This window comes from Necator americanus, chromosome IV (genome assembly GCF_031761385.1).
Source record: "Necator americanus strain Aroian chromosome IV, whole genome shotgun sequence".
Classification (NCBI taxonomy): Eukaryota; Metazoa; Nematoda; class Chromadorea; order Rhabditida; family Ancylostomatidae; genus Necator; species Necator americanus.
This window is the reverse complement of record NC_087374.1, coordinates 13,353,810-13,379,353: the sequence shown is the minus strand read 5'-3', so window position 1 is coordinate 13,379,353 and position 25,544 is coordinate 13,353,810. Positions and strand designations below refer to the sequence as shown.

Genomic DNA, 25,544 nt, shown 5'->3' with positions numbered 1-25,544 from the left:
AGGCATCCCACGAATCTGGGTGGTGCGGATTTCTGGTGGAGAGTTCTTATACGGTTTCGTGGATTACGGAGAGGAGTGATTCCGTCCATTCCGTTTCTTCCTAGTTGCCGTAAAAAACGGCCCGGAAGATGCGGCGCATGCACAAAGCTGGCTCCAACGAACTCGTTGTAGAAAATAGCGCGCCGGAATGCTCGAAGTCGTATTTTCTGGGCCGTTTTTTACGGCAGTTAGGAAGAAACAGATGGAGTCACCCTCCTCTCCATAATCTACGACTCCGTATCCATAATCCCCAGATTCGTGGGGTGATGCTTTTAAGGTAAAATTTGTTAGAATAGAAGATACATGCGTTTGAGTAGGAAGAAATTATCCTATAGATATCATCACTACGCGCAATTTTTAATGCCAACCATAGTAGATCCACAACCTTTCGCAAATAGTAGTCAGTCTAGTTCGCTTAATCAATTAAATGCAATTATAGTAAATTAATTAGGCATGCGTGGATGGAATTAGCAGAGAAACCGGCAATAAATGGAAATCTTGACAGATTTAGGCACTTTTTATCTAGCCTCAGAAGAAGGACATTTAGTTACATCGGCGTATTAGGTAGTATTTCTCAACCGTCGCCCGCACTGCTACTCGTTGTTTTCTTCTGGCACAGTCCCTACTGTGCGGCGCAGCTTCCGTCCACAGAAGTGGATATTCACTGTTTTCTTCCGTCTCACTAGTCTTGCTTATGCAACCATGTAGAAGCACTGCCTTGCTAGTGTTTCGGAGCCAGTAGCTTGGGTGAGTCTAATTTCGCCAGGACCACCATCACAAGTTGTATTCTGTTCCAAGCTTTGAAGAAGAGTTTGCCCAAACGTCAACCAGTTGATACCTCGTGTACATCTCATCAATGATCAAAATTTCAGACTAAAGTGACGAGGGATATCGAAAATCGAATATTACAACCATCATGAGTGTCCGAAATGTTTCAAATCAAAGAACGATTTCGTTTCATGTCTCCAGGGTTGTTTTCCTTGTTAGCTGAGAACTTCTACCACTGAAGGGCCACCAACAGACTCAAAAAGGCCTGATAGTAATCGATTGAAAACCACAAATGCATGGCTTTACGTCGAAAAAAACCTCACTTCTTGAGAAAAAAAGAGAAAAATTTGAATCATGCGGTAATGTGTTCTAAACTGAAGCCATATGAACCTAAACTGATATTTGAAATGAACGAAAAAAAGGAACTTATATCTAAACTAAATAAAGAAAGATTCGTTTCCTTCTCTTGCGAGCGATGAAGCGGATGTAATCCCACGGCAAAAAAAAAGAACAAAAGAAGACGAATAATACAAGCGATATGAACGAGGGAACACTCTCATCACATAGGAGAAACAAACGGTTTAATTATAAATGATATCAAGTCTACCCGAATAGTTGAGCATTAAAAGAGTTTGTGCAACACAAGCAATTGAACAGGTAAGCTGTTACTATATATTCTTCGGATCTTCACCGTGGTTGAACGATTTGGAGCGGTAGATATGATCTCTGGCGCTTCCTGAAACATAGAAGTATTATAGGATCAATCCCAAGTAACTAATACGCACGTCCACCTACCAACGTAGAGATGTCCGTTTCCTGCTCCAATCACTGCTAAGTGTTGTGGCACATTCTCGTCACCTGCAATTTTTCAAAGAAAATGGTTGGAAACCAATTCCTCAATGTAAATGTCTGCTTTGGTGTATTTCCAGAAAAACGTCACGTCAGTAACACTTATTTGGATTTAAATGCATTTTATTTCACGTCTTCGAGACCTCTGCATGATTATCCCTCATCTAGGGCATGTGCCAGCAATTACGAGTTATCTTTGCTGATGTCTGCGAGGTTGCAGATAGTCACGATATGAACAAAATGACGTGAAGCTTGGTGCAGTTGCGTAAGCCGTTGCGCTCGCCGCGATGTGGTGGTTAGTGGTTGGGTTCGAGACGGGACCATCACTCGGACTACAGCAATAAATGGTACTATCAGATGTCCCCCACGAATATTTCTGCTACGCTCTACCGCACCGCTTAAACTATAACTATATATAATATAACTACGACAATAACCATACTTTAACCAGCCTCTGGTCTTGGTCTCATTTATATTTTCTCTAAGTGTATCTGTATTGTTTTAGGTGGAATCCTTATTAGCCTGACGTTCCAAAGGTTTAGATTTCTTAAATTTCTCCAATGGTTCTTTTTTTTTGCTAAAGGTTCAATTTAAAAAATCTCATACCTACACCAACAGAAAAAAATCGACAGAACTATCCAGAGGTTCTAGGACACGAGAACTTTTAAACTTAGCTCCATCTACTTTTACTCAAATATACTCATTTTGACCAGCGGCAGTCTGTGGGAGCTCCGTTGTTTGGCTAAAGAATGTTAGCAGAATACATGTATGTGGATACATAGCGACAAATGTGTTCAACTGGATGAGCACAATGCTTGTTCCCTCGAGACAGGGCGGAGAAAACAGCGAGTGGTGTCGAGCAGGGAAGAAGCATGCGTTGTCGCACACGCGTTGCATCCACCGACTTGAATACCTTCGTTGACTCTATGCACTCATATCTATTTGATGCATCTCTTGAGCGAGAGATTTTCCCTGCCGGAGCAAATTTCTGCGACTGAAGACTCACCCGTTTCCACAACAAATGTGGGGTTAAGGTAAGAGGCAGTTCTTTGATGGGCATCCCCAGTATCTGTAGAGGACCGCGGTTTCGTGTTTACTCGAGCCGCTTCTTCCATACCTCTAAACCAGAGATTTTTTGGTGCTACTTTTTTTTTAAATTGGGAAGTTCGTAGTTGAAAAAAAAAATGGAACTAACATTGTAGTGGCTGGTTTTCGCTGGAAAGCTGACAGTGGATTGAGCAGGTAACTGCCAGAACGAGCTCTTTCAGATCTTCTAAAATGGCAAGCAGTTAGATAATAATTTTGAAGATTTTTGTTCTCCCTTCCTTTTTTAGGAGATATTTGCAAATGGCTGGCTTTAACATCTTAACAATTCCTTTTGGTTCCTAACAATTTCCAAAAAAAAAACTGCAGTGATCTTTGTCTTTTGCCGCCCTTTTATGAGCCATAAAGATAACAACTGAGCGGTGTGGCAAAGAACTTAGAACATCAAACCACGGATAGATCCGCCAAGTAGTCAAAACTGACACTCACTCCGGTTGTGGTGTTCTCATCACCGAGACAATGCTAGTTCTCCGTCTACGGACAGGATTTTTGATGTATTGATCGAATTTCTCATTGATTGGATGAGGTACCATCATGATCTGTTTGACATCCTCGGGTAGTCTATAACGGATGCGAGCAGACACTTAAAAACTGTAAAAAAAAAAACAAGCAGGAACTTACTCTGCCCTATTTGCGCTTCCCACATAGAAGTTCACTGATTTGCCAGCTGTTTCTTGTGAGTAAAGCGGTGAAACAGTGTCCTCCCAGAACATATCCGGTCGAATATCGGGCACATCATCAAAGGCGTCATCGACAGCTGTGAGGGAGATCTGAAAGCCATTTGAACTTAGTAATGTACTGCCTTTACCTGGAAATGAGCACAGTTGAATCAAAATGATCTGAAACTCGGTGCTGTGGCGTAAGAGGCTGTGGAGCAGCAGTGCGGTTGAACTCATGGCTGCGTGTGGGTCCCAACTCGATTTAGACTGCAAGCTTACGCAGCTGTACCGTTCTTTAAGTCCTTTTGACCAGACTGTACTCAAATATTTCCCACTAGTAACTCGGAAGAGGATATTACGGGTCTTTATGAAAAAGACATACAGTAAGATTTCTGTCAAGAAGGAAATTACAATCGAAATCGTCATCGTCTTCACCGAACGGATTCAGCAACTCCATAGCAACTTTCATCCAACCCACATAGAATATAAATTCAAGTGAGGACATGAAAGGAAAGTAGAGATCCACCTGAACAACAGAATCTGCTAATCAACTCAAATTCTTCATAATAAATATTAAAAAAAAAAACTAACAACTGTGTAGTTGGCTGCGGTAGGAGTAATAATAAACTGTCTTGAGAACACACAAACGATGAAATATGCGTGAACTGCCATAAAAACTAATTGTGGGTACATCACCGGCAATGGGACCCAATCGTAGGTCCAAATTAACGACAGACCTGTTCGGAAGGCTCGAATTTCCTAAACAGAAGTTCTTAGTCTTCTCTCAGTTGCTGTTATTCACTGGACTTGTTTTTGGATCACCTGAGAGATGGCATCCCTAGGAATGTCACCGTCAAGCCTTTTCTCCTCACGTGCAACGTTGAGGAGATGAAGAGCCCAGTTAAATGGTAACCAGTATTTTGCGTATCGACTCTTGCACTCCAGGAATTTCTCAAGTTCGTGCTTTTGCAGGAATCCTGGAAGGATTAAGGATAAAGTCACTGGCACATCAATTCGCTTGGATTACGTCAGCGCGTCTCACTGCGATTCGGAATCGCTGGGTTTTTATGAACCCAGCGATTTTGGTTTATACAATGATTTGCGGGAGCAAGCCGCTGTTTTTTTTTCTTCACAGACAAGGCTGGAACCTATTGTTTTTTAGAGTCTGTTCTGTATGACTAACTTTGCTAATTATTAATTATTAATATAGTTCGTACTATTATTCGATTAATTTATAGTATTTGATAATTAATGAAGATTGATTGGGTTCTGAATAGTATGAATCATATCGTATGAAAAGTCAGAAAAAGTTGACCTCCGCTCCAGAGTTATATCTGCAAAAAGTGAGGCAGACTTCCCAAAGCCCTTAGAGAATACAAAGAACCGGACAAAAACGTAAAAATCTCAGTTTAGCAGGATGCGATGGTGGAAACTCACCTGCCGCAACCATTGTTTCCAATGTTGGGAACCTCCTTCTCACTCCAAGATGTATGTCACGAAATACAAGACATTGAGAAGCGACACAGTATCTGGAACGAATTCGTCGGTCATCGCAACCCCTTCGGAGCTTTTCGTATTCGTTAGGTCAAGTCAAAACGAAATGAAGCACGGTGTGGCTGCGCAGGCGGCCGCGCTCGAAGCGGTGTGGTGAACACAACGACTGGAATCGAGGTGGGACCACCGTGAACTGGATCGATAGGCGGTGCTAGCAAAGGTTCCACAACGATCCTGACCGCTACTCTCTGCGCCGCACAGAGCGCAGGCGCTTACGTAACTGCACCGTGCTTCATGTCGTTTTGGCCTTAAAATACGATCAATGAGAAATTGTTGCCACCACCGACCTGACAATATTTCGACGGAGGTTCCTGCCGCGTTCGTCGTTACCTTTAATAAGCTGCGACGTGAACAAGGCGATACTGAAGTACCCAGTCAACTCAGAAGGATGTGAATGTAGTGGAAAATAATAAGTGTTAATTTAACATTGTTTGTATCTGATTTATATATCAATAAAATAATTTAAATACAGTATCTCTCACTTGTCGATCATGCCCAAATTTGCAAATTGTGTCACCCAGCGATTCACAACAATAGTAACGAAGAAGCCAAGCATGAAGTTCATCGGTATGTAATTGAGTCGTTTGTCGCAGAACTCGGCAAATTTCTCGAAGTCTCTAAAATCCAAGTTCCACGTGGATACTATTCTGGGCTTTTAGTGGTACTGTGACTTATTCTCGAGCTGATTTGGAAAGTAGTTCATGCGGAGTCAAAGACCATGATGAGAACAACATTGTTTTGTGATCTCTGGTACTTCTACAAATTAACTTCTCTCCTCCCATTTCTGCGGGATGACGAGATCCAGCATGCCTATTCAATCTTTTTAAAGTAGAAAGAAATCTTTAAAACTGTTTCAAAACATGGACAGAAATAATTAGATTTATTTATACATATAGTCAGGTCAAAACGACATGAAACACGGGCATTTGCGCAAGCGGCTGCGCTCAAAGCGGAGCGTAGCGGTTGGGATCGTGTAAAGATCCACGCTACCGCCACTCACCTCTGCAGTTCGCAATGGTCCCACCTCAATTCCAACCGCTGTTTCCACCGCACCGCTTCCGAGCGCGGCCGCTTGCGCAACGGTCCGTGTTTCATGTCGTTTTGACCCAACTATATCTAGTTTATCATATTCTACTACTACTCGAAGATGGAGCTCGTAGGAAAACGTTCCGATAGAAGCTTCAGCGTGAAAGTTACGGATTTTATTCGGAAACATTATCACCTAGGATTAAAACTGCAAGTTTGAAGACTTCGACACTGTGAACAAAAGTCACATTTCAGCAAGTTTTGTTGCTTTTTTTTTGCTAATAGTAAGATGTTCTCAGTCAAGCACACATTCGGCGTCAGTTATTCATTATTTAAGCGATATGTCTAAGATTATCTTCGTGAAAATTTATGACATTCTTGGATTCTTTGTGAACACTGAAGGCATCCTTGAAATTGTCCCAGTTATTGGTATCAGTAACCCTCTGAAACTCACCCTTGTTGTTCCTTAGTGAGAGCGAAGCGATATATGCACGACAGTATTCCGTAAGCAGCTAACCAGAACAAATACTCCACATAGACGGCTCTCCATACGGATCCTCTCCATCGAAATAATAGCTTGAATATTACCTTTGCCTTGCTTGTGGCCATATCATAATGGTAATTGTATGGCATTTTGCTTACTCTCTAAAATATCGTACATCACCTTGTATATGACATTAAGCTCACCTTTTTATGAAACCTAGGAGCAGATTCGTGCTCAGGAGTATGTTATTGTAGGAAAGAACGGTCTAAAATTGGTGTCGGTTCATAAATGCACAACGCCTCACGAAGACTGATGTTACGCTTCAAAACGCTATCAGTAGGTGCTATTTTAGGTTATCTCCGGAGCATTTACGTTAGCAAACTCTCGAATTTATGATTTGCGAGCCCATTTCGGTCTTGCGCTAGCATAACTGGCGATCGGAGAGAAGCCTTTTATTGTACGCATCTCCGACGCTTAGAACAACATTTCCAATCATGGACGAAGAAACAAATGAACAAAATCCTTTGTCGATTAAATTTCCAAAGTTCCCGACATTTTAGCGCTGCTAAAACCTCTCTGGATGTAATCTAATAGAAACAGTGGATACACAGAGTAAAACAATCAAACTGCACGTTTGCAAGACACCTACTGAATACAAACAGTTAATTATCTTCTTTTGGAGCTGGGAAAGAAAACCTGGTATGTTTGAGGTTTATGAAGTGGGAAAATAGGCAGTGACTCTCGCTTTCTACACATTTGGGCACCCACATTTGGTAAACGAAATAAATGTCCCGAGGGGGGAGGGGGTACTCCAAATCTTTGACAAATTTTTGAACACGCTACACTCACCGATTAAAGTTATCGTAATCTCGTACAGTTCTCGCTGTTTTTCTATGTGCGGGGTACATGGAGCCCACTTTCATTCATTTCCACCGACTTTTTAATGTATTATGTTACTTTGGCAATCAACATGCAATCAAGTGACTGGAAGGTGCAATGGAGGCGGTTTGGAGTCGCCTCCAACAAATAAGCTCCACCTACTCACTCCAGGAGAGCGCAACGTTCTCCTAAAACTCTGGGACTAGAGGCTTGCAACCTGCCCATGGGTTTTAAATTTTTATGCAAAACACAGTAACAGAAAAGAGTCTCCTGATCCCGGAGGAAAGCCTGGTACAGTTGCGCCAAGAAAGACGGGATTGCAGGAGTCATGTAGGCTACCGAAACGGAAAAGCACTACGATGACGATTTGTAACTACAACGCCCGAAGGCTTGCATCAGATGATGATGATGCAAGCCAGGAAGTGTAAGTACGACGTCATCGAACTGACCGAGACGAGGCGACGCCACCCACTGGACGCCGTGTATGACACTGGAGAGGAATTGTTCTTAGAAGGAATATGCGGCAGTAGAGGAGTTGGTGTCCTCGTCAACACGAATATCACAGTAAACATCGACTCTTTCGAACAACTTACAACCCGAATCGGACGTTTACAGATGGGAGGATGTGGTTCAACACCAGCTTTGACAATCTTCGTCGTTTACGCTCCAACATCAAGCTACCAAAAAGAAGAAGTCGAAGCTTCCTATATGGACCTGGAGAAGTTCTACGGAGATCATACATTTTGCAAGGTCATAATTGGTGATTTCATCGCCAAAATTCATGGCCATTCATGTACCTATGGCCTTTAATGGAATGAGTAGGGAGAGGGGCTTTCCGAGTTTACTATGCCGACTAAAACCATCCATGGGAACTCGCAATTCCAGAAACCCTCCTCTTTACGCTGGAAATGGGAGTCACCTGATGGAGAGTATCATAATGAAGTTGACCACAACATAGCCAGTAAAAGGTTTTGCCTGACGGATGTCGCTGTTGTACCAAGGTTTTATGCAGAATTGGACGATCGCCTTCTTCGAGAAAGATTTTCTTTCACACAGAAGGGAGGAAAAGTAGTGAAGTTCACTAGGCGAACTCCCAGAGAACCATCATCGACTGGGAGCATTCGCTCCGCTTGTCGCCTTTTGAGAAAATACAATCATAGACAACATCGACGACGAATATCAACGGCTTGTAGAACATCTTCACGACTGTACGAGGAAAGCGAAGAGTTTCAAAACCACCAAGAGACACCAAGAGTCTCTGAAAACTCTAGAGCTTGATAAATTAACTAAATAAACTCTAGAACTTGATACGTCAGTGTGGAGCTGCAGGCAACCAAGAACTCACGTCCTAGCTCGGAAGGCTTTGCAGAGATGCGATAAAGGAAGATCTCAAAGAGAGAAGAGCAGATTTGTTGGCTGAAGCTGCAAAGGTGGGACGGAGCATTACGCCGACGCCCGTCGGAACTCCTCCAATCGCAAAACAACAATGGCTGCTCTCCGGACCACAGATGGACCAACTACAGCATCGAGAAGGGAGATGGAAAAGGTGATTCACGACTTCACTCAGATCTCTTCGACAGCCGCGTCACTAGCCTTCTCACCATCTGAGGGAGGATAGACGTGTCATTCCAAAGGTCCTCCCTTCCGAAGTCCGACATGCCATCATGTCTGTAAAAAATCGCACTTCAGCCGGTCTCGACAGAATCAAGCCTGAACATTTGAAGTACCTACCGCCAGTCTTCATCAACACACAGGCGAAGCTCTTCGCCCGTGATCTGTCCGAATGCAAGGTTCCTAAGCAACGGAAAACCAACAAGATCGTGCTGTTGTATAAAAAGGGAGACCCACAAGACATCGGCAACTATCGTCCAATCTGCTTACTGTCTGTGATCTACAAGCTCTTCACAAGAGTAATCCTAAACAGGATAGAAAGAACATTAGATGAAGGAGAGCCATGCGACCATGTCCCCAAGCAGGGTTCCGAGAAGGGTTCAGTAAGATTGACCCCATACACACAGTTTCAAACTCATAGAAGTATCGCGAGAGTACAAGATGCCGCTGTGTCTCACGTTCATCGATTTAAAGAAAGCCTTTGATACAGCTGAGACCGAAGTGGTCATGGAGACAACCAAGGCGTCCCTACTCCATACATAAAGGTACTTGGTGAGTTAGATGGCAACTTCACGACCAAAATTTTACCTATTCTACAATGATGTCATAATTAACGTGAAGAGAGGGGTTCGTCAGGGTGGCAAAATTTCTCCCAAAATATTCAGTGCCAGTGTGATGCGAGTTTCGGAATGCGACATTGGAGTGAAAGTTGACGGCCGGCATTCACACCATCTTCGTTTCACTGACATCGTTCTTATAACATCAAGCATCAATCAGGGAGAACGGATGCTGACCGTATTTGATGAAACGTGCTAAAAGATCGGTCTTCAGCGATGTTTATGAGGAACTTATGATGGGTTTCTGATGCTGCATTTAAGCTCAAGGGAACGAACATATCAGAAGCTAGGTATATCTAGGTCGGGAAATCAACATGATGAACGACCTGACCTCCGAGCTGGGCAGAAGGAAACGAGCGGCTTGGGGAGCATTCAAGAGCATCGAGGATGTAGTGCAGAAAACCAAGAACATCCGGCTCCGTGCTCACCTATTCAACACCACCATTCCTCCTGCTGTGACCTACGCTTCAGAAACGTGGGCGTTTTGCAAGCAGGAGAAAAATGCGATCAGCGTCATAGAACGCGGAATTGAAAAGGTGATGCTAGTAGTAACCCATTTTACGCAAGTGAAAAAAGGGATTCGAAGTTCATTCCTACGTCACCGATCGAATATCAGAAACCCTGCTGCATATGTTAAGGAAAGCAAAATTAGGTGGGCCGGACTCGTGATGCGTCTCAACGACAACCTTTGGACCAGAGCCGTAAGCGACTGGATGCCAGGTGACATCAAACGCACCGCAGGAATATCGCCGACCCGATGGTCAGACCTCTTCACGAAATCCTTCAAAGAAGAGTACGATGCTCTTCGAGTTCCTCGCTAGAAGAGATGCCAGTTGGCAACACTTGGGCGCGATCGGGGCAAATGGAAGCATTACATTTGCTTGCTCGAGCAGCAGGAGCACAGGTAATTGAGGTGATGTTACTTTGGATATGTCATCTTTAAGTTTTGCGTACAAGGACACACGCCTGTAAACTTCAAGTGATTGTGGATTGAAGTCGAATTTGCTGGTCCCATGCGGATTGGTTGATGCCAGACATTTTATTCTTTTCAACTTTATTGTTTTTGACAGGAATTATGTTGTTCATGATAACTGACGGAGATTTATGCACTGAACAGACGACAAAGAACACGCGAAATGATCAGAAAATTTTGCTCAAAAAGACACCGCGTTTGTTGTCTTTTGATCTTACACTCCAGTTGTTATAAACTTCTTGAGAATGTGCATAGTACTGCGGTAAAATACAGAATATAGGAGAAAAGTTGATCTCATGTCATTCTAGAACATAAAGGAAAAAGCAACGTTATTCAACGTTAATTTCCTTTGTCTGCTGAAAAAACCTCTGAAAAATTAATCTTCTGTTCTAATTAGTCCACCTTTCTATCTAAGCCATCTTCAGTGGACTGCGACCTTTTCAAGTTTCTTGAGGTTCACTAACTCAAAAAATATCGACTAATCAAAGACGGAGGACCACCTTACATACGTAAGGTAAGAAGAGTCGAACAGTCACTATTGGAAAGTAACGAGGAAAATTCCCGGAGATGAATACCAAGTCAAAACGATTACGCATGGAGCTCACGCGACATGAAAATCATCTCTCATCCTATGACCTGTTTTGGCAGGGTTAGAATCACTTGAGAAAATTGCTCGCTGCATTTTTTTATAGGGTGGATGTAGCGAAGTCGGTAAAAAGCTCCACTGTCTTCATCGATCGGAGGTCCGCCCCACTGCTCACCAAGCCTTTCATCCCTCCGGGGTCGATAAATTGGTACCAGACTTGTCTGGGAAGATTAAAAAAACACTAACTAGATAGATCGGCGGCCGCCGCATGTCATTGTATAGGCTAGACACGCGTTTCGTAAATCTCAAACGATTCTGAATTGAAGCGAACGCAGGGGCGCATCCCAAGCGAATTGATTAACGCCAGACACTTCATCCCTTTTAACATGGTAATTCATAGACTTTTCTATTTAATCGACCAGTCGGTCCTCAATCCTGGAACTGTTAAATTAAGAGATCTTTTGATTTTAAGAAACAGCAATTGACATGAGAAAAAAGCCATTTCTTCTCAATATTCTAACTAAAACTGCATACGAAGGCAATTTTTGTGAGCTCCTTGAGCTTTTCAAGACGGTAGGAAACTCAATCTTTATATAGAACATCGATTGTGGATGTTTTCGAAAAGGAAGAGATAGGGCTCAAAGCGGACTTCGTTTCTGTTAGTGATATTTTGGAAGAGAAGGATGTTTAAGTACAGTATTACCGTACATCCAACACTCATCCCAGGACTGGATAAATATTGAGTACTATTGGTTTGAAAATAACGAACGAATATGATTGAAAGACAAAAACGGTTCCAAAAAAAAGGTGCAGGAAGAGGGTGAAATGTGTGAACTTCTTTATCACTGACGAGTTTTCTTTTACGATCGCTTGCGGAGCATCTGAGCTAATTTTTGTGCGATATGACGCAAACAACGACCCAGCATTCACAATTTATTGTGCAGGCGCACAAACATATACTCATGTAATTCAACATATTCGAAAAAACTGACACAAAAAACAACTCGTCACAGGTAACCCGTTTGCTGGAGACCCTACTGCTTACTATTGCGCTGCATACAGTAACTATATTCAAGCCACCGAAGAGAGAGAAGTGGTCAGTGAACTTGCACTTCGAACGGCCTGCCGCCGTGACATCGGTCGTTGATGTCGATGCGCGACTCGAGGATTGTTGTCGTATCTCCTTGTGACCAGAGCTCGTCCACTTGACCGTATACTTCTTCGTAGTACTCCAAACACCTGGAAGAAGATCCACAATTCGATTTAAATTAACTTAATAACTAATTAACTATTTAATCAATATTACTAGTATGATTATCAATTATGAGACTCATATTTATCTAGTTATTATTACTATAATATTATTATTACTATTATTACTACTGCTAAAATCTCAATTACTTATTATTGATTAATTTCACTCTTCACAACGTTTTCTGCAAGGTTCAACTTAATCTGTGATCGAAAAAAATGAAATGTGCTTTAATTATCGAGTTTGCGATACGTTTCGGATCTTCGCTCACCTATAGTCGGGTCAAAACGACATGAAGCACGGTGCAATTGCGTACGCCGCTTCTCTCGAGGCAGTGCTGTGGAGCGTAGAGGTTAAAGGCATCACCCCACGAATCTGAGGTGGTGCAGATTTCAGGTGGAGTATTCGTATACGGGATGGGAGACTACGGAGAGGGGGGTGGTTCAGTCCATTTCTTGCCAATTGCCGTAAAAAACGGCCCGGAAGATGCGGCGCCGCACAAGACTGGCGCGAACCTCTTGTACAAAATGGTGCGTCAAAACGAATGAAGCCGTATCTTCCGGGCCGTTTTTTACGGCAATTAGGAAGAAATGGACGGAATCACTCCCCTCTCCGTAGTCTCCCATCCTGTATACGAATACTCCACCTGAAATCTGCACCACCTCAGATTCGTGGGGTGATGCCTTTAAGAGTGACCCTTGCTGGCACCATTCATCGCTGCAGTTTGCGATGGTCCCATCTCGTTTCCTACTCCACCGCGCCGTTTCGAGCGTGTACGCAAATGCCCCGTGTTTCATGTCGTTTCGACCCGACCATACACTGCTTTCGCTTATTGTCAAATTGTACACCATCAGAAGTCATTTTTTCCTACTTTTTCTTTTCTTGCAAAGTTTAATTGTGTTTATGACCACATAACAGAGAAATTGTTTAGACTTGTAGATAAATCCAGTTTCTATCATTTAAGAAAAAAAAAGAGAGTTTGGCCTATTTTAGATCGATTGTACTTTTTTGTGGAACTTTTTCAGTTAAGAACGATGAGATTTTTTTGTAGAATGATTTTCATCACTCAATGTATCAAATATTGGAGATGGTGTTGAGACTTAAAGGCATCACCCCACGAATCTTAGGTGGTGCAGATTTCAGGTGGAGTATTCGTATACAGGATGGGAGACAGAGAAGAGGGAGGTGATTCCGTCCATTTCTTCCTAAATGCCGTAAAAAACGGCCAGGAAGATACGGCTTCATTCGTTTTGGCGCACCATTTTGTACAAGAAGTTCGATTCGAGCGCACCAGTCTTGTGCGGCGCGGCCGCACAAGACTGGCGCGCTCGAATCTTCCGGCTTCGTGGGGTGATGCCTTTAAGTAGTGGGTAATCTAACACAATTAGGTCAGAAGAACGTCAACCTCGGTGCAGTTGCGTAAGCAGCTGTGCTCGAAGCGATGCGGTGGAGCGCAGCGGTCAGGATCGAGGAGGGAGGGACTCTTGCTAGCATCGCTAGCCGCTGCACTTCGCGATGAATGGCCTCGTCTCGATCTCAGCCGGTAGCGCCACCGTGTCGCTTCGAGCCCAGCCACTTACGCAACCGCACCGAGCTCCATGTCCTTTGACCTCACTATAACAAAGAAGAATATAGCACTACATCAATTTTTTCGACAATTATTCTGGCTATCAAAGTATCTACAAGTTTGATTTGAGCTTGGGCTAATGTAAGGAACTACCACATCTAATCTCCTTGTACGCGATGACAGAAGAAGATACCTGTAGATGATGACGGCTTGCCAGATGTGCACGAAAGACAACAGTAAACAAATAGCCACAGTTCCGCCGATAACAGCCAACGCAACGCTTCTAGATGGTGGAGCATCAAAGTCGAGTGAGTGACCTGAATGAACAGGAGATCAGCGGAAAATTGGAGAAATTATTGTTACAAAAAAAAATCTCACCTATAATTTGACGCATAGTCTCGAATGAGACGAGGGAGAAAAGCAGGATAATGGTCGCCATTAGCATACACACTAGTTGTTGTACAATCTGAAAGGGAATGAAACTGTATTAGGATTTTTGAGGATTATTGAGGAACCTACCGTAATGATGAGAAATGGATAGAGGTATTTGTGTCGTTTGCTGATTAAAGCGTATACTCCGAGAATCACAACACAAATTGGCACTATGAGCCATGTGAGGGTGGAGCGCATGCCAAAAATCAACGAGAACACCGATGACGCTACGTACCAAACCAGACATGCTTGTGTGCCCGTCTGAAACAAATACTTCGTTTACGAATTGTCCTGAACAAATCTAGAATAAAAAGATATTGAAGAAACTAGCATCACCGCGCGGAATCGGAAGCGTTTTGGATCTACTCCAAGAGTCCAAAAAAATCAAAAAGTGGAATTCCTCTTCATTACTCGCCCCCTATTAAAGATTGCTATTCGAGGGCGCTAGTCATCTCATATAGGATAAAATGTAGGAGGGGGGAGGGGGCACTCAGTGGTACCCTTATTTCTCGAAGTAAACGATAAACAATTGGGCCTTTAAAGCCTAAGCATTAGTCTCACAGGATCTGTGACATGTAAGCTTAAGTTACTAAGAGAAAGAAGTAAGATAGAGACGCCACTGAGTGCACCCCGCCCCCCTAACTACATTTTTCCCGTCATCCGATCATAAGATACGATCCACACTTCCATTTGTACCTATGAGATATGTACAAAAGTAGACTTGAGCTTCTCTTTGTCGGGCGAATGGGACTTTTGATCGGATAAATCACGTTCGATTTCAACCCTTCAGGATGAAGAATCTAACTCGCCAGAACGTTGGCGAATAATGAAGGATTATAGCAACCTCGCGTCCGGCTCAAATTGAGAACCCTAGTATAAGATCTAGAATTCTTGACTTTTATGCAATTTTTCGATGCATATTTTAGACTCAGCATGTACGCTTCAAACGGGAAAATATCAGTTTTGCCGAAGATTCTTCTCCAGCACTTCTCTTTCTAGTCTCCGGAAATCCTGTAGCCCTTAGTATCACATGAGCCTAAATAGAGGGAATGATGCTTTGCCGGCGAATGCGGCATCCGGTTGCGCTTCCCCCTACAGTACTTCCTTACGGACGCGCGGTATTTAAGATGTCCAACCCATACCACTCTTCTTTTATTGTCCGTTACGTTAGGTAAGTGTGAGGAGAGGAAAAGGAAAAAGTCCGTTATGATCAGAAACCAAGGTGAGCAGCGGACCCTCATGCCGTGTTTGCGATGCTGGTGGTCAGCGGAGATCGTGAAGCCATTGCTGCGATGTTGGTGACCTCTATGGGTTTGACTTTGCTCTTTCCCGGTTTTTTGATCAGCCCACTTATGAGCCTTTGTTATCCTCACCGTTTCCTTTTTAACTGTTCATGACCATTAGTTCTAGATCTGCACGAAACATTGTTTATGTGCAAAAATAGTTTAAAGACTGGGTTATTACGTCCCCAAGGAAGAGGCTTGAACCAAGATAAGGTTGCTCCCAGTAATACTTGAGAGATATGTTCCTAAACGGTAGTTACTTATCCACTTTCGCTGGCACGCACGTATAAAGATCTCTTTAAGGGCACCTTACCACGGATATAGGGGCTCTCTCCAGAAGATATGTAAGGACGGGGCGGGTATTACGAGTATGAGCGTGAAGGAATTTCAAACTTTCTCAGTTCACTTCTAGGCAGGAAAGCACATAAAACAGTCTTGTGTGATCCCGTACACCCAACAATGCAACTCATTACATGTAATAAAACGATTACAGCCCGTTTGCGGTTGTGTATGCAGGTTGGAGAATTTTTGCTGTTTACTCGAATTATACTGGGATTAAATTACTGATCTTTTAGATTGTCGACAATGGACGACGACGGAGTTGCCCGCATTCTTCCGCGTAATAAGTTGCATCGTTGGAGAGTCGGGAGCACCAATGACTACTATGAACACATGTTTCTGGATTAATAGGTAGAATTAAACGAGATCATGCCCATACTTTTGAAATAAACTCCTATCCCTATTTATTCGTGTAGAGATCCAGACATTGTCAGTTTCGTGAAACGATGCTTTTAACCGTGTTGCGTGCCTGCGTTGGAGGAAAAGAAGCGTGGTGGATGCCTGGTGGAAATATTGACTTTAAACTCGCACATCACCAACGTATGGTCATCACATCAGCCGTGCGGTACTTTCCTCCTCCTCCATTCCCCCTCCCCCCTCCCTTCCCCTTCACACAGCATACATTCTCACACCACTCTCTCATTTGTCATGTTTTGATCTTTTGTTATGAGGCGTTAGCCACTTTCTGTCTCTTTTTTTGCTACGTGCTTCAGCTTTACACTTGCTGCTTCCAACCGTGAGATCTCAACCACGATTAGTTCAAATTTCGAATGTAATTCAATTTTAGGCCAGTTTTCATGTTATCCAATATACGAGCCCAATGTTTCTGCGCTTGGTAGCTCCCGTTTTAAGCTCTGCTCAAGTACAGCCAATTAATTGATCTGCAGGATCATACTTATTGTTGCTGAGAATGAAAATGAGAACGCCTTCTCCACTTCCCTCGGCTATACTTTCTGGGTTCTGTGAAAGGAAAGAAGCAAAGAACTAAAAGAGAAGAAATTGAAGGAGTACAAGTGAAATCGACCCACTATGTTTAGGACGCTCTTAAAAGTATCAAGGAACTAATTCCATCACTTGCGTTACTACTTGGTAAATTTTTAGAGAAGGCACATGTCCCAGAGGTTACCATAGGCACGGGAACGCATGTATTAGATTCTCCCATAACTTCTTTCCTACTTTTTTGTTATTTTTTACTTTTTATTCATATCAAAGGCATTCCAGTAAATAGTATGCTCAGCAGCATACTCAATAGTCTTCATCCAAGAATGTGATAGAAGTTGATTCTTTTGGCCTAGGGCTGAGATTGTTGTAGATTTAAATGATAGGGACCGTGTAGAGGAACCCATGGGAGAACCTAATCTTATCTAACCACTATCGAATCCTTCCCTTCTACAGCGGACGACGTACAATTTTGATTTGCTGTGAATTTGTGTTTGCACTAACGACTCTAATTTTTCAGTAGCAAGTACCTTAAAGTCCGTAAGAGCGTAAAAATTCTATAAAAATGAAGAACTTACTACTACATGACAAAGTCCACACAAACATCGAAACTTCGAGAGATCGGTATGCGAGTCAGCACTTGACATGCTTAGTGCCATTCTGAAAAGCTGTTCCTAAGTGCTCGGCCATGTAAAAAAAAAGAAACAGCAAGCGGAAAGTGACGTGATTATGCCCTAGGGGTTTAATTTGTAAACTTAGTCGTCTCAAGTTACTCTCCTCGAGATGCTTCTAAAAGACATGATGTAAAAGATATTTGTTCACATCAAATTCCAAGCAGAACATAAAACAGACATTCAGGATACTGTTTTTGATCGATTCCACGAGAAATGCGGATGATCGCCGAAGTAATTAGGTTCGTCTGTTTGAAATGTGAGAAGGTAGGGATCTTTAAGTGCCTGGAAATCCAAGGCGCATCAACTCATCAAAGCAAGAGAAAGTCGATTTTACAGCGATTCTCTAGAGCACCTTTTCATTACATTGTTTTTTGTTCTTGAACAACATTCAGTACTTTGACTCTATGGACTGCTCCGCTTTTTTTTTTGCATCTCACTACATCAATATTTAGGTGCGGTAAATTTGTGAAATTCGAAGAATTCATCTTGTAATTAAATCGTAATTTGTAATTGTAATTCTCGTAATTACGGCCCTATCATAAAAGTGATCAGAATGATCCTTCGAGACAAGAAAGCGGCCTACCCTGAAGCATTTCGAGGCTTCGGTGCTACCGTAGTCATTATTCTGACAAGTCTAGGTCTAGATAAATGAATGAAATGATAGATGAAAAATAGACATGGATAATCATCTATTAAGATATTACTTGGGAAACGAACCAAATCTGGGCGGTACCATCTATTAGATATTTTGATTTATCTGGCTCAATATATAGCTGTAAATTGACGTGAACATTGAGGAACGAAGAGATAGGAAATTAGAAAAGAATCCCAGTAGCTAAAACTTGAAAAATTGGAAAAGAATTGGATTTAGCGACGAAGAGGGAGCTTAAATTTTGTAAACAAATGGACAGGAACCGGAAAGAGATTAAGCTCTGCAAAATGAAGAATAGATTGACAGAAGGCTCAGAATCTTAATCCGACGCGATGGGTTCTTTTTGATAGAAAAACTAAAAATAATGAAAATATCAGGTCCTGCTTTTCCCAAAATTAACTTTGAATTCTTTGTGGAGAGCTTTTGAAAATTCGCTGCGATAAAATTGGCGGGGAGGTACTTTGTAGATTTTAGTTTAAATGGCATATAATGAAATTGAAGGTGCTGGGATCTCTTCACGATCAGGTAGTGTTAGGGCTGTGGTTTACGAATACTACCACGATCACGCCTACTCACTCCTAATTTTTCGGAAAAAGGGCGTGGAAAACGACCCTATCGCACCGAATTCCCCTACGAGGCACCTAGCAACGTAATACGTTTGGGACTGGAAACATATGGGCGCGCTGTGCAAGTGAGCGAGAAGGTAAGCCCCGGCAGTCCATTGACTGTCCGCTCTCTTGCGAAGGTGGCGACTGCTATCGCAAATGTGACAATTCGTGAGGTGCTTCTCACGAGTCCGGTGCGATTGGTACGTTTCCCTACACCTTTTTTCTGGATGCCTTAAGGGAAATGGGTGGAATCGCGCCCGCAATGGTTTAAATTTTCAGAACGAAAAACTTTACACGAGATTTCACTTCAATTTAAATTGTGATGCAAAGAATGGGAAAAGAATTAAGGATGAAATGCATTTACGTGCCTGCGAAAATGTGCTCGGTTTTGAACCGAATAATTTAATAAGAGATGTGCACGAGTTGAAGAGGGCAATCGACAAAAAAAACTTCTGCGAAGAGAATTACCCACTAGAGAAAAGTTGCAAGATTTGTTTTTGTGGAGAGGATCTGAGAGAACCTAAAAAAGAGGTTTGCAAGAATACTGCCTGTAGTTGAGGCTGCGCATACGATTCTAATTGCCACCTGTGCGCGGTGGCCGGTGGCTTATACTAAATGCGATCGAGGATTTGAGTATACGCCCTCGGGGTGTATGAAGTATTTAACTTGTACAGTTAGTTATATGGTAGATAAAAGGATGAAGGATGAACTGTCTGGCGTTAATCAATCCGCTTGAGATGCGCCACCACGTTCACTTCAATTCAGAATCGTTCAAGGTTTACGAACGCGAAACTGGCCTATACAATGACTTGCAGGAGTCAATGTTTTTATCCTCCCACACAAGTCTGGTAGCAATTTGTCGACCCTGGAGAGATGAAAGGCTTGGTGAGCACTAGGGCGGATTCGAACCTCCGATCGATGCATGCACAACGGAACCTCCTACCGACTGCGCTACACCCACCCGTTTATGTGGTAGAATTGACCCAAATATTGCGAAAAGGTGATACTTTTCAGCATACTGTCAAAGCCCAACTCAAATAGATCAAATAATTAAAGGGAGCGTGGAATGCTAGGTAACAACTCTTATTCTCGTTACGCCGAACTGCTTGGCAATGTGGATCTGAGATATTCGGGTCATTCGGTGTCGATAGGCAGTTAAGCAAAACGCCGAGTAATACAGGGAATTAAACAGTGACGAATGGATGGATTCCGTGCGAATTCTTGCTGTAGATCGAGAAAGTTGGACAGAGCTGTATTCAAGGATAATAGCACTTGGCGATGTTGCGAGCAACCGCATCGGCCGATAATGCTAACTCGTCGATTAAGTCATGTAATTCAATACATCTATAACATTTGTCATAGCATTATGCTGTTTTTAAGGAAATGAATGATTTGTAGGTTTTTTTTTCCAAATGGTTTATGGAAAACAAAGACGTATTTTTATTTTTATAAAAAAAAGGTCTCATGAAAAATCCATTTCACGTTTCTGCTAAATTCCCTGAGAAAAACATTTTGTACAGGCTCTCAAACTCGTGATGATCGCACAGACTTCGGCTACACTAAATTGACTTCGTCATCTTCTATTAATAATAATTAAATTGATCGAATCCGGTAATTGACGTTTCTCCGCAGAAATTAGAGTTTGCTGCATAATTTTCTTTTCGATGCATGCGTTTCTCTTTAATCAACATCATGGTCTCCTCTATTATTCTACAGCACAGTTTGGGCAAGCAGATGTATGTAGATCCGGAAAACATTGACGAGCTCACTGAAGGCTCTATTTCCTTGCAGAAGTAATTTTAAAAAAATACACATTTACGATCGGTAGTTTTTTTTCAATCTTCTATCGTGGTTCAGAAAATTCCAATGAACAGATGCATGTAAACTGAATCGCCTAATTTCTTTAGAAACGGGACCGCTTAATCACCTACTAGCTCACTATCCATTAAAGAAACGTCGGAAACAATGTATGACTTCCGTTCTCTAAAGCAGTGCGGACGTTGCTGGCATAAAAACTAGCCCTGTGCCCTCAGGCGAGCGCGCGACCATCAAATAGGCATAATATAAAAAGGATAAAGTCACTGGCGTATCAATCCACTTGGGATGCGCCAACGCGTTTTACTGGAATTCGTAATCGTTGAGGTTTTGGAACGCGCGTTGGCCTGTACAATGACTTGCGGGGGCCAGCCGATGATCAAGTCAGTGTTTTTATCCTCCCAGACAAGTCTGGTACCAATTTATCGACCCCACAGGGATGAAAGGCTTGGTGAGCACTAGGGCGGATTCGAACCCTCGACCGTGTGGCTACAACGGACCTCTAACCGACTGCGCCACACCCGCCCCGGCATAATATAGACTGGGAACATTTAGGTCCTGAGATAGGATCCATGAAGCAGGAGAAAAATTCTGCAGATTTATGCTGGCACGGTTCAAATCATCGCACTTCTGCAAAAAAAGTACTTTTGATTTTTTTTTGATGATTTTGATGCAAAAGTAATGAGAATTTGAGATCCTACTTTACCATCTACGTACAATTTTATTATTACCATTAAAATATTTCATGCCCGTGATTAAAACACATCAATAAAATAAACGTGGATCGAACGCTCTCCAGGGACCAGGATCATAGATCTAGCAAAACTGCAAGGGTTTCTTATAGGACATGAAGTAAATTTGCGGATTACTACTTATGAATTGTGGTTTCCCTAAATAAATAACTCTGAATAACCCAAGATCTAGTCATTAACTGGTAATAAAATAAACAAATAATAAAGAAATAATAATTTTATAGCGTTGGTATTAAATAATCAGTGTTGCACTTTCTGGGCTAAATTCTACGTCTCGGTGAAAGAAGAACCTCCACCTGGATCACATTCACACAGAGTGCACGGCTTCCTTCGTTGGAGTGTTTTAAAGAAAGATGAAATGAATTAGGCTTGCCTGTAACATTAATGGTTGAGAAATTGTGGATTCGTCAAGAAAAAGTTCAGAAAAGTCCAAGAAACAACAAGAGGAGAAACTTTAGAGCATGCTAAAACATTTCTTGCGTCGAACGAAGATGATCGGTTAATGTTTACGAAAGATGAGTTCCAGGAATAGAATGATTTTTGTGAGAAAAATTCTGGCTAACGCACATACAGTAGGTACACAATGTGTTAACTCACACAGCAGACTTTCGGTTCGGCAGAAAATGGGAAAAGTAGAGTGGGCGTGTAAAGCAGAGAAAGAGGGTACACTGCAACGGAGGCGTCGTGTCTGTGAAAGAACAAATTCGAGGTCATCTGTAGCCAGAGCTTCTAGGTCCAGAAGTGCTTGGATTTCGGGTGGTACGAGAAAGTTCCCGTCTCTTCATTTTCCTTTCATTATCATTTCACTTTAATTATTTTCAATTCATTTTTCTTCCACTGCTACTTCGAATGACAAGTGAAGAAAAAGTTGTTTGCACGTCGTCCAGCAGTTGTGCGTCTACTCCGTCTTCTTCCTTTTTGGTTAGTTTTTAATTTCCTCTCTCTCCTCATCTATGCGTAGAGAGGAAATGAAAGAGTTCTTAGTTCAAACGTTTACGTGTCTTGAAACCTTTTCATACTTTTATCTATGTTTTCCAGCAGTGCTTGCAAGATTTTTTTCAGCTGGATCCTTTATTTGCTCGACGTTTCGACTTCTTCGGCGTCTTCAGAGGCCTAACACTGTTTTGATAATCGTTCAAGGGTGGTGAAAACGGGAACCATTTACATTGAAAATAGTCTTACGTATTGTTCCACCGGATGTGGTGCGCCTCGTAGCAAGCACTTGTTACTGTTCAGTGTACCAGGAAATGAGTATCGCTGTGTCTGGATCACCAGCGACGATACAGAGGATTTGATCTACATCTACACACCACATCCAGTGGAACAATATGCAACGCTATTTTCAGTGTATATGGTTTCCGTTTTCACTAGCTTGAACGATAATCGGAAAACTGAGTGAGGGTAGTGTGGCACTTGAGAGAATAAACGTAGGATTGTTCCAATCAACCTCCATTTAGCCTCTGAAGACGGCGAAAAAGCAGAAACGTCAGGCAAATAAAGGTTCCAGCTAAAAAATCTCGCAGGTACACTATTAGAAAACAAAAGGAGTAACGCCGTCAAATGCATCAGTCGAAATTTCAGTCCATTTTAACTCCTTCTTCGTCCTCTTCTTTGCAACTAAGTACTAATACTTGGTAGAAACTGCTTTTCACAGCTATGGAACTACCTGTAAAATTCCAATTAAGTTTAGTCTGGATAGTCTAAAATATATTACATAAAACGGCGGAAAACAGTTTCTTCATGTCAATAATTTCCGAATTCTTGGAGGCTTTAGTAGTCAAATTCATAGCAGATGTTTTCCCATCTAAAACGTATGCGCTGCATCAAAAATATTCATGGAAAAATTGCGTAAAAGTCAGGAATTTTATGTTTCATACTAACGCTCTCAACTTGAGCCGTACGCGAGGTTGCTATAATCCTTTAGTATTCGCCAAAGTTCCGGCAAGTTCGCCTTCTTCAGAGCATGGAAGGGTGAAATCGAACGTGATTTATCCGATCAATAGTCCTATCCGCTTATTTAAAAAGAAAACCCAGTCTACCTTCGGATCTCATAGCTACAAGTAGAAGTCTAGATCGCGCCTTACGATCATATGACTTTCCTGGCGCTGCTACGTACTCGTGGAGAGGTGACTGGCGCGCTCAAATGCAGTCGGTTCAAAACGACATGAAGCCGGGTGCATTTGCGTACGCGCGCGAAACGGCGCGGTGGAGGCAGCAGTTGGAACCGAGGTGGAACCATCGCAAACTGCAGTGATTGGTGATGCCAACAAGGGCTCCGGTACCCTCCTAACCGCTACGCTTCACCGCAACGCCGCGAGAGAAGCCGCGTACGCAGTTGCACCGTGCTTCATGTCGTCTTGACCCTACTATAAGTCACATATCCACGCGGAGTGGGAAAAAGTTCACGCAGTTACTTGAACATTGCCGCAGGAACTGAGGATAAGCTCTACAACTGGTTCTCGAGCATGATCGCTAAAACGATTTGGGCCCTTGGTCTTGATCAGAACCGTCATGGGTCCTGGACAGCCGGAGCCCTTCCCCGCTTCCCGTAAATCTTTCCATGTGGAGAGTGTACCCCACAACGAGGATATGTCACAAAACTTTTGCGTTGGGGAGTCGAATTAGAAGAATGTAAAAAAATGATTGGAAAAAAGGTGTTAGTTGTGCCACCTGAATGGTACTTATTCTGTCGAGCACACACGCATTGGATACCAGTTCAGCATTGATATCAATCAGGATCTTGAGCGCTGCAATGAGCTCAGGTGTCGGTATTGGAATATGATATTCGGAATTTTCTTTCAGCATGAAAATATGATGTCAAGCAAATGCTGGCAAAATGGACGCTGCTTTTACTTCCTTCTCAACTGTGCGGCTTCGAAGGTGAACTTGCAAGTATTCTTACAGGAAGCTAAAATATATAATATTTAATATTCATTTATTTATTTATTCACTTTTTTTATTTATATCTGTTCAGATCAAAGTCAAGTTCAAGTTTTTAGACACTTAAAAATGCACTCACGTGAACTCACAATAACGTCTACAGTAACCTGATTTTCAAGTTCATCTCGCCCCAAAGTTGGAGGACACTCGGGGATGGTGGAAAAATGAAAGTTCAATGTAGTATGCGGTCTTCTCGAATTCTACATAGACATGCGAATTCTTCCGAGATTCGCAACAACAAGACCGCAATATAAATTTTTCATATTTCGTGTAATAGAGGGGATCGAATTTTCAAGGCGAGAAAAATAAGACATAAAAATACGGAAAGGAGAACGGATGAAATTAAAAGCGCACGCACCAAGAGTCACAAAAAAGAACGAAGAGTTCTTGAATGAGTCAACAAAGAATCGTGCAGCCTGCAGGAATACGAGTTAGACGCATTCGTCAGGGTTGCATCGAACATGTGGACATCACTAAGGAGGCAATTTGTGTCGCATGGCTTCGTGCTCGTCTGACGTACGCTTCATTGCTACTGGACGGGTAATTTCGATGGCGTCAAGAAAATGTGCACGCGGAAGTTGTCACACATTCAGCCATAGTGTTGTGAAATGAATCACAATGAACACATGTCAGATGCATATTTCATGAAAAGAAAAGAAAAATTTCTGCGTAGAAAGGCTGTTTTCGGAGCTTTTCCAAGCGGAACTTATTTCAAATCAAAATTTTAATTAGACAGCAAATAAAACAAATGTGATTCCTCTGTTTTCGACCATCTAGTAGTCTAGTAGGCTCGAAGACGAATGAGAGTGGAAATTATCACGCAACCATGCATTTCTGCAATGCTGGCTTATTTATTCATAAGCCGCGCAAAAAGGAGCAATAAAGGTCTGACGACAAACAACGTATGAAGAAACATCTGGTTCATCGACGGATAAAATTTTTCGGAGTTAGCCTGCAGAAGCACAAAACATTCATTTGTTGGTTTGGCTTAAAAATGGAAAAAATACGAAGGAAATAGCAAGTTCGTGGAAAATATAGTTAAGGTGCAGGTTTACGTGCAGAAACTGCAGAGCTGCCCAGCGACGAAAATATGGGGTGAGCTTACGGTGGCTCTGCATTCTTAGTGCAATCAATCTTCGAAA

The 25,544-nt window shown here is 42.4% G+C and overlaps 5 protein-coding genes across 7 annotated transcripts; 3 read left to right on the top strand and 2 right to left on the bottom strand.

Moving 5' to 3' along the window:
• Positions 1-1,475: 1,475 nt before the first annotated feature.
• On the bottom strand, positions 1,476-6,632 carry RB195_001153 (uncharacterized protein; the record flags this gene model as incomplete). 2 transcript variants are annotated; one of them, XM_064197798.1, is made up of 13 exons in its annotated part: positions 1,476-1,543; positions 1,603-1,665; positions 2,663-2,775; positions 2,852-2,929; positions 3,190-3,321; positions 3,382-3,530; positions 3,802-3,945; positions 4,011-4,178; positions 4,242-4,396; positions 4,857-4,948; positions 5,261-5,335; positions 5,456-5,590; positions 6,454-6,632. In XM_064197798.1, 13 exons carry the CDS (start codon positions 6,630-6,632, stop codon positions 1,476-1,478), a joined length of 1,551 nt encoding a protein of 516 aa, XP_064053679.1. The 2 variants fall into 2 exon arrangements, with proteins under 2 accessions (XP_064053679.1, XP_064053680.1); XM_064197799.1 differs by having other exon boundaries at positions 6,454-6,608.
• Positions 6,633-7,761: 1,129 nt separating this feature from the next.
• On the top strand, positions 7,762-8,172 carry RB195_001152 (uncharacterized protein; the record flags this gene model as incomplete). The annotated part of the gene is made up of 1 exon (XM_064197797.1): positions 7,762-8,172. One exon carries the CDS (start codon positions 7,762-7,764, stop codon positions 8,170-8,172), a length of 411 nt encoding a protein of 136 aa, XP_064053678.1.
• A 36-nt stretch (positions 8,173-8,208) lies between these two features.
• On the top strand, positions 8,209-9,516 carry RB195_001151 (uncharacterized protein; the record flags this gene model as incomplete). 2 transcript variants are annotated; one of them, XM_064197796.1, is made up of 4 exons in its annotated part: positions 8,209-8,363; positions 8,732-8,908; positions 8,972-9,339; positions 9,395-9,516. In XM_064197796.1, 4 exons carry the CDS (start codon positions 8,209-8,211, stop codon positions 9,514-9,516), a joined length of 822 nt encoding a protein of 273 aa, XP_064053676.1. The 2 variants fall into 2 exon arrangements, with proteins under 2 accessions (XP_064053676.1, XP_064053677.1); XM_064197795.1 differs by lacking the exons at positions 8,209-8,363; positions 8,732-8,908 and having other exon boundaries at positions 9,027-9,458.
• Positions 9,517-9,904: 388 nt separating this feature from the next.
• On the top strand, positions 9,905-10,411 carry RB195_001150 (uncharacterized protein; the record flags this gene model as incomplete). Its single annotated transcript, XM_064197794.1, has 1 exon — positions 9,905-10,411. The coding sequence occupies one exon, from the start codon at positions 9,905-9,907 to the stop codon at positions 10,409-10,411; it is 507 nt and encodes a 168-aa protein (XP_064053675.1).
• A 1,835-nt stretch (positions 10,412-12,246) lies between these two features.
• RB195_001149 (uncharacterized protein) lies at positions 12,247-17,620 on the bottom strand (the record flags this gene model as incomplete). The annotated part of the gene is made up of 5 exons (XM_064197793.1): positions 12,247-12,388; positions 14,162-14,285; positions 14,347-14,434; positions 14,488-14,661; positions 17,540-17,620. 5 exons carry the CDS (start codon positions 17,618-17,620, stop codon positions 12,247-12,249), a joined length of 609 nt encoding a protein of 202 aa, XP_064053674.1.
• Between the last annotated feature and the right edge of the window lie 7,924 nt (positions 17,621-25,544).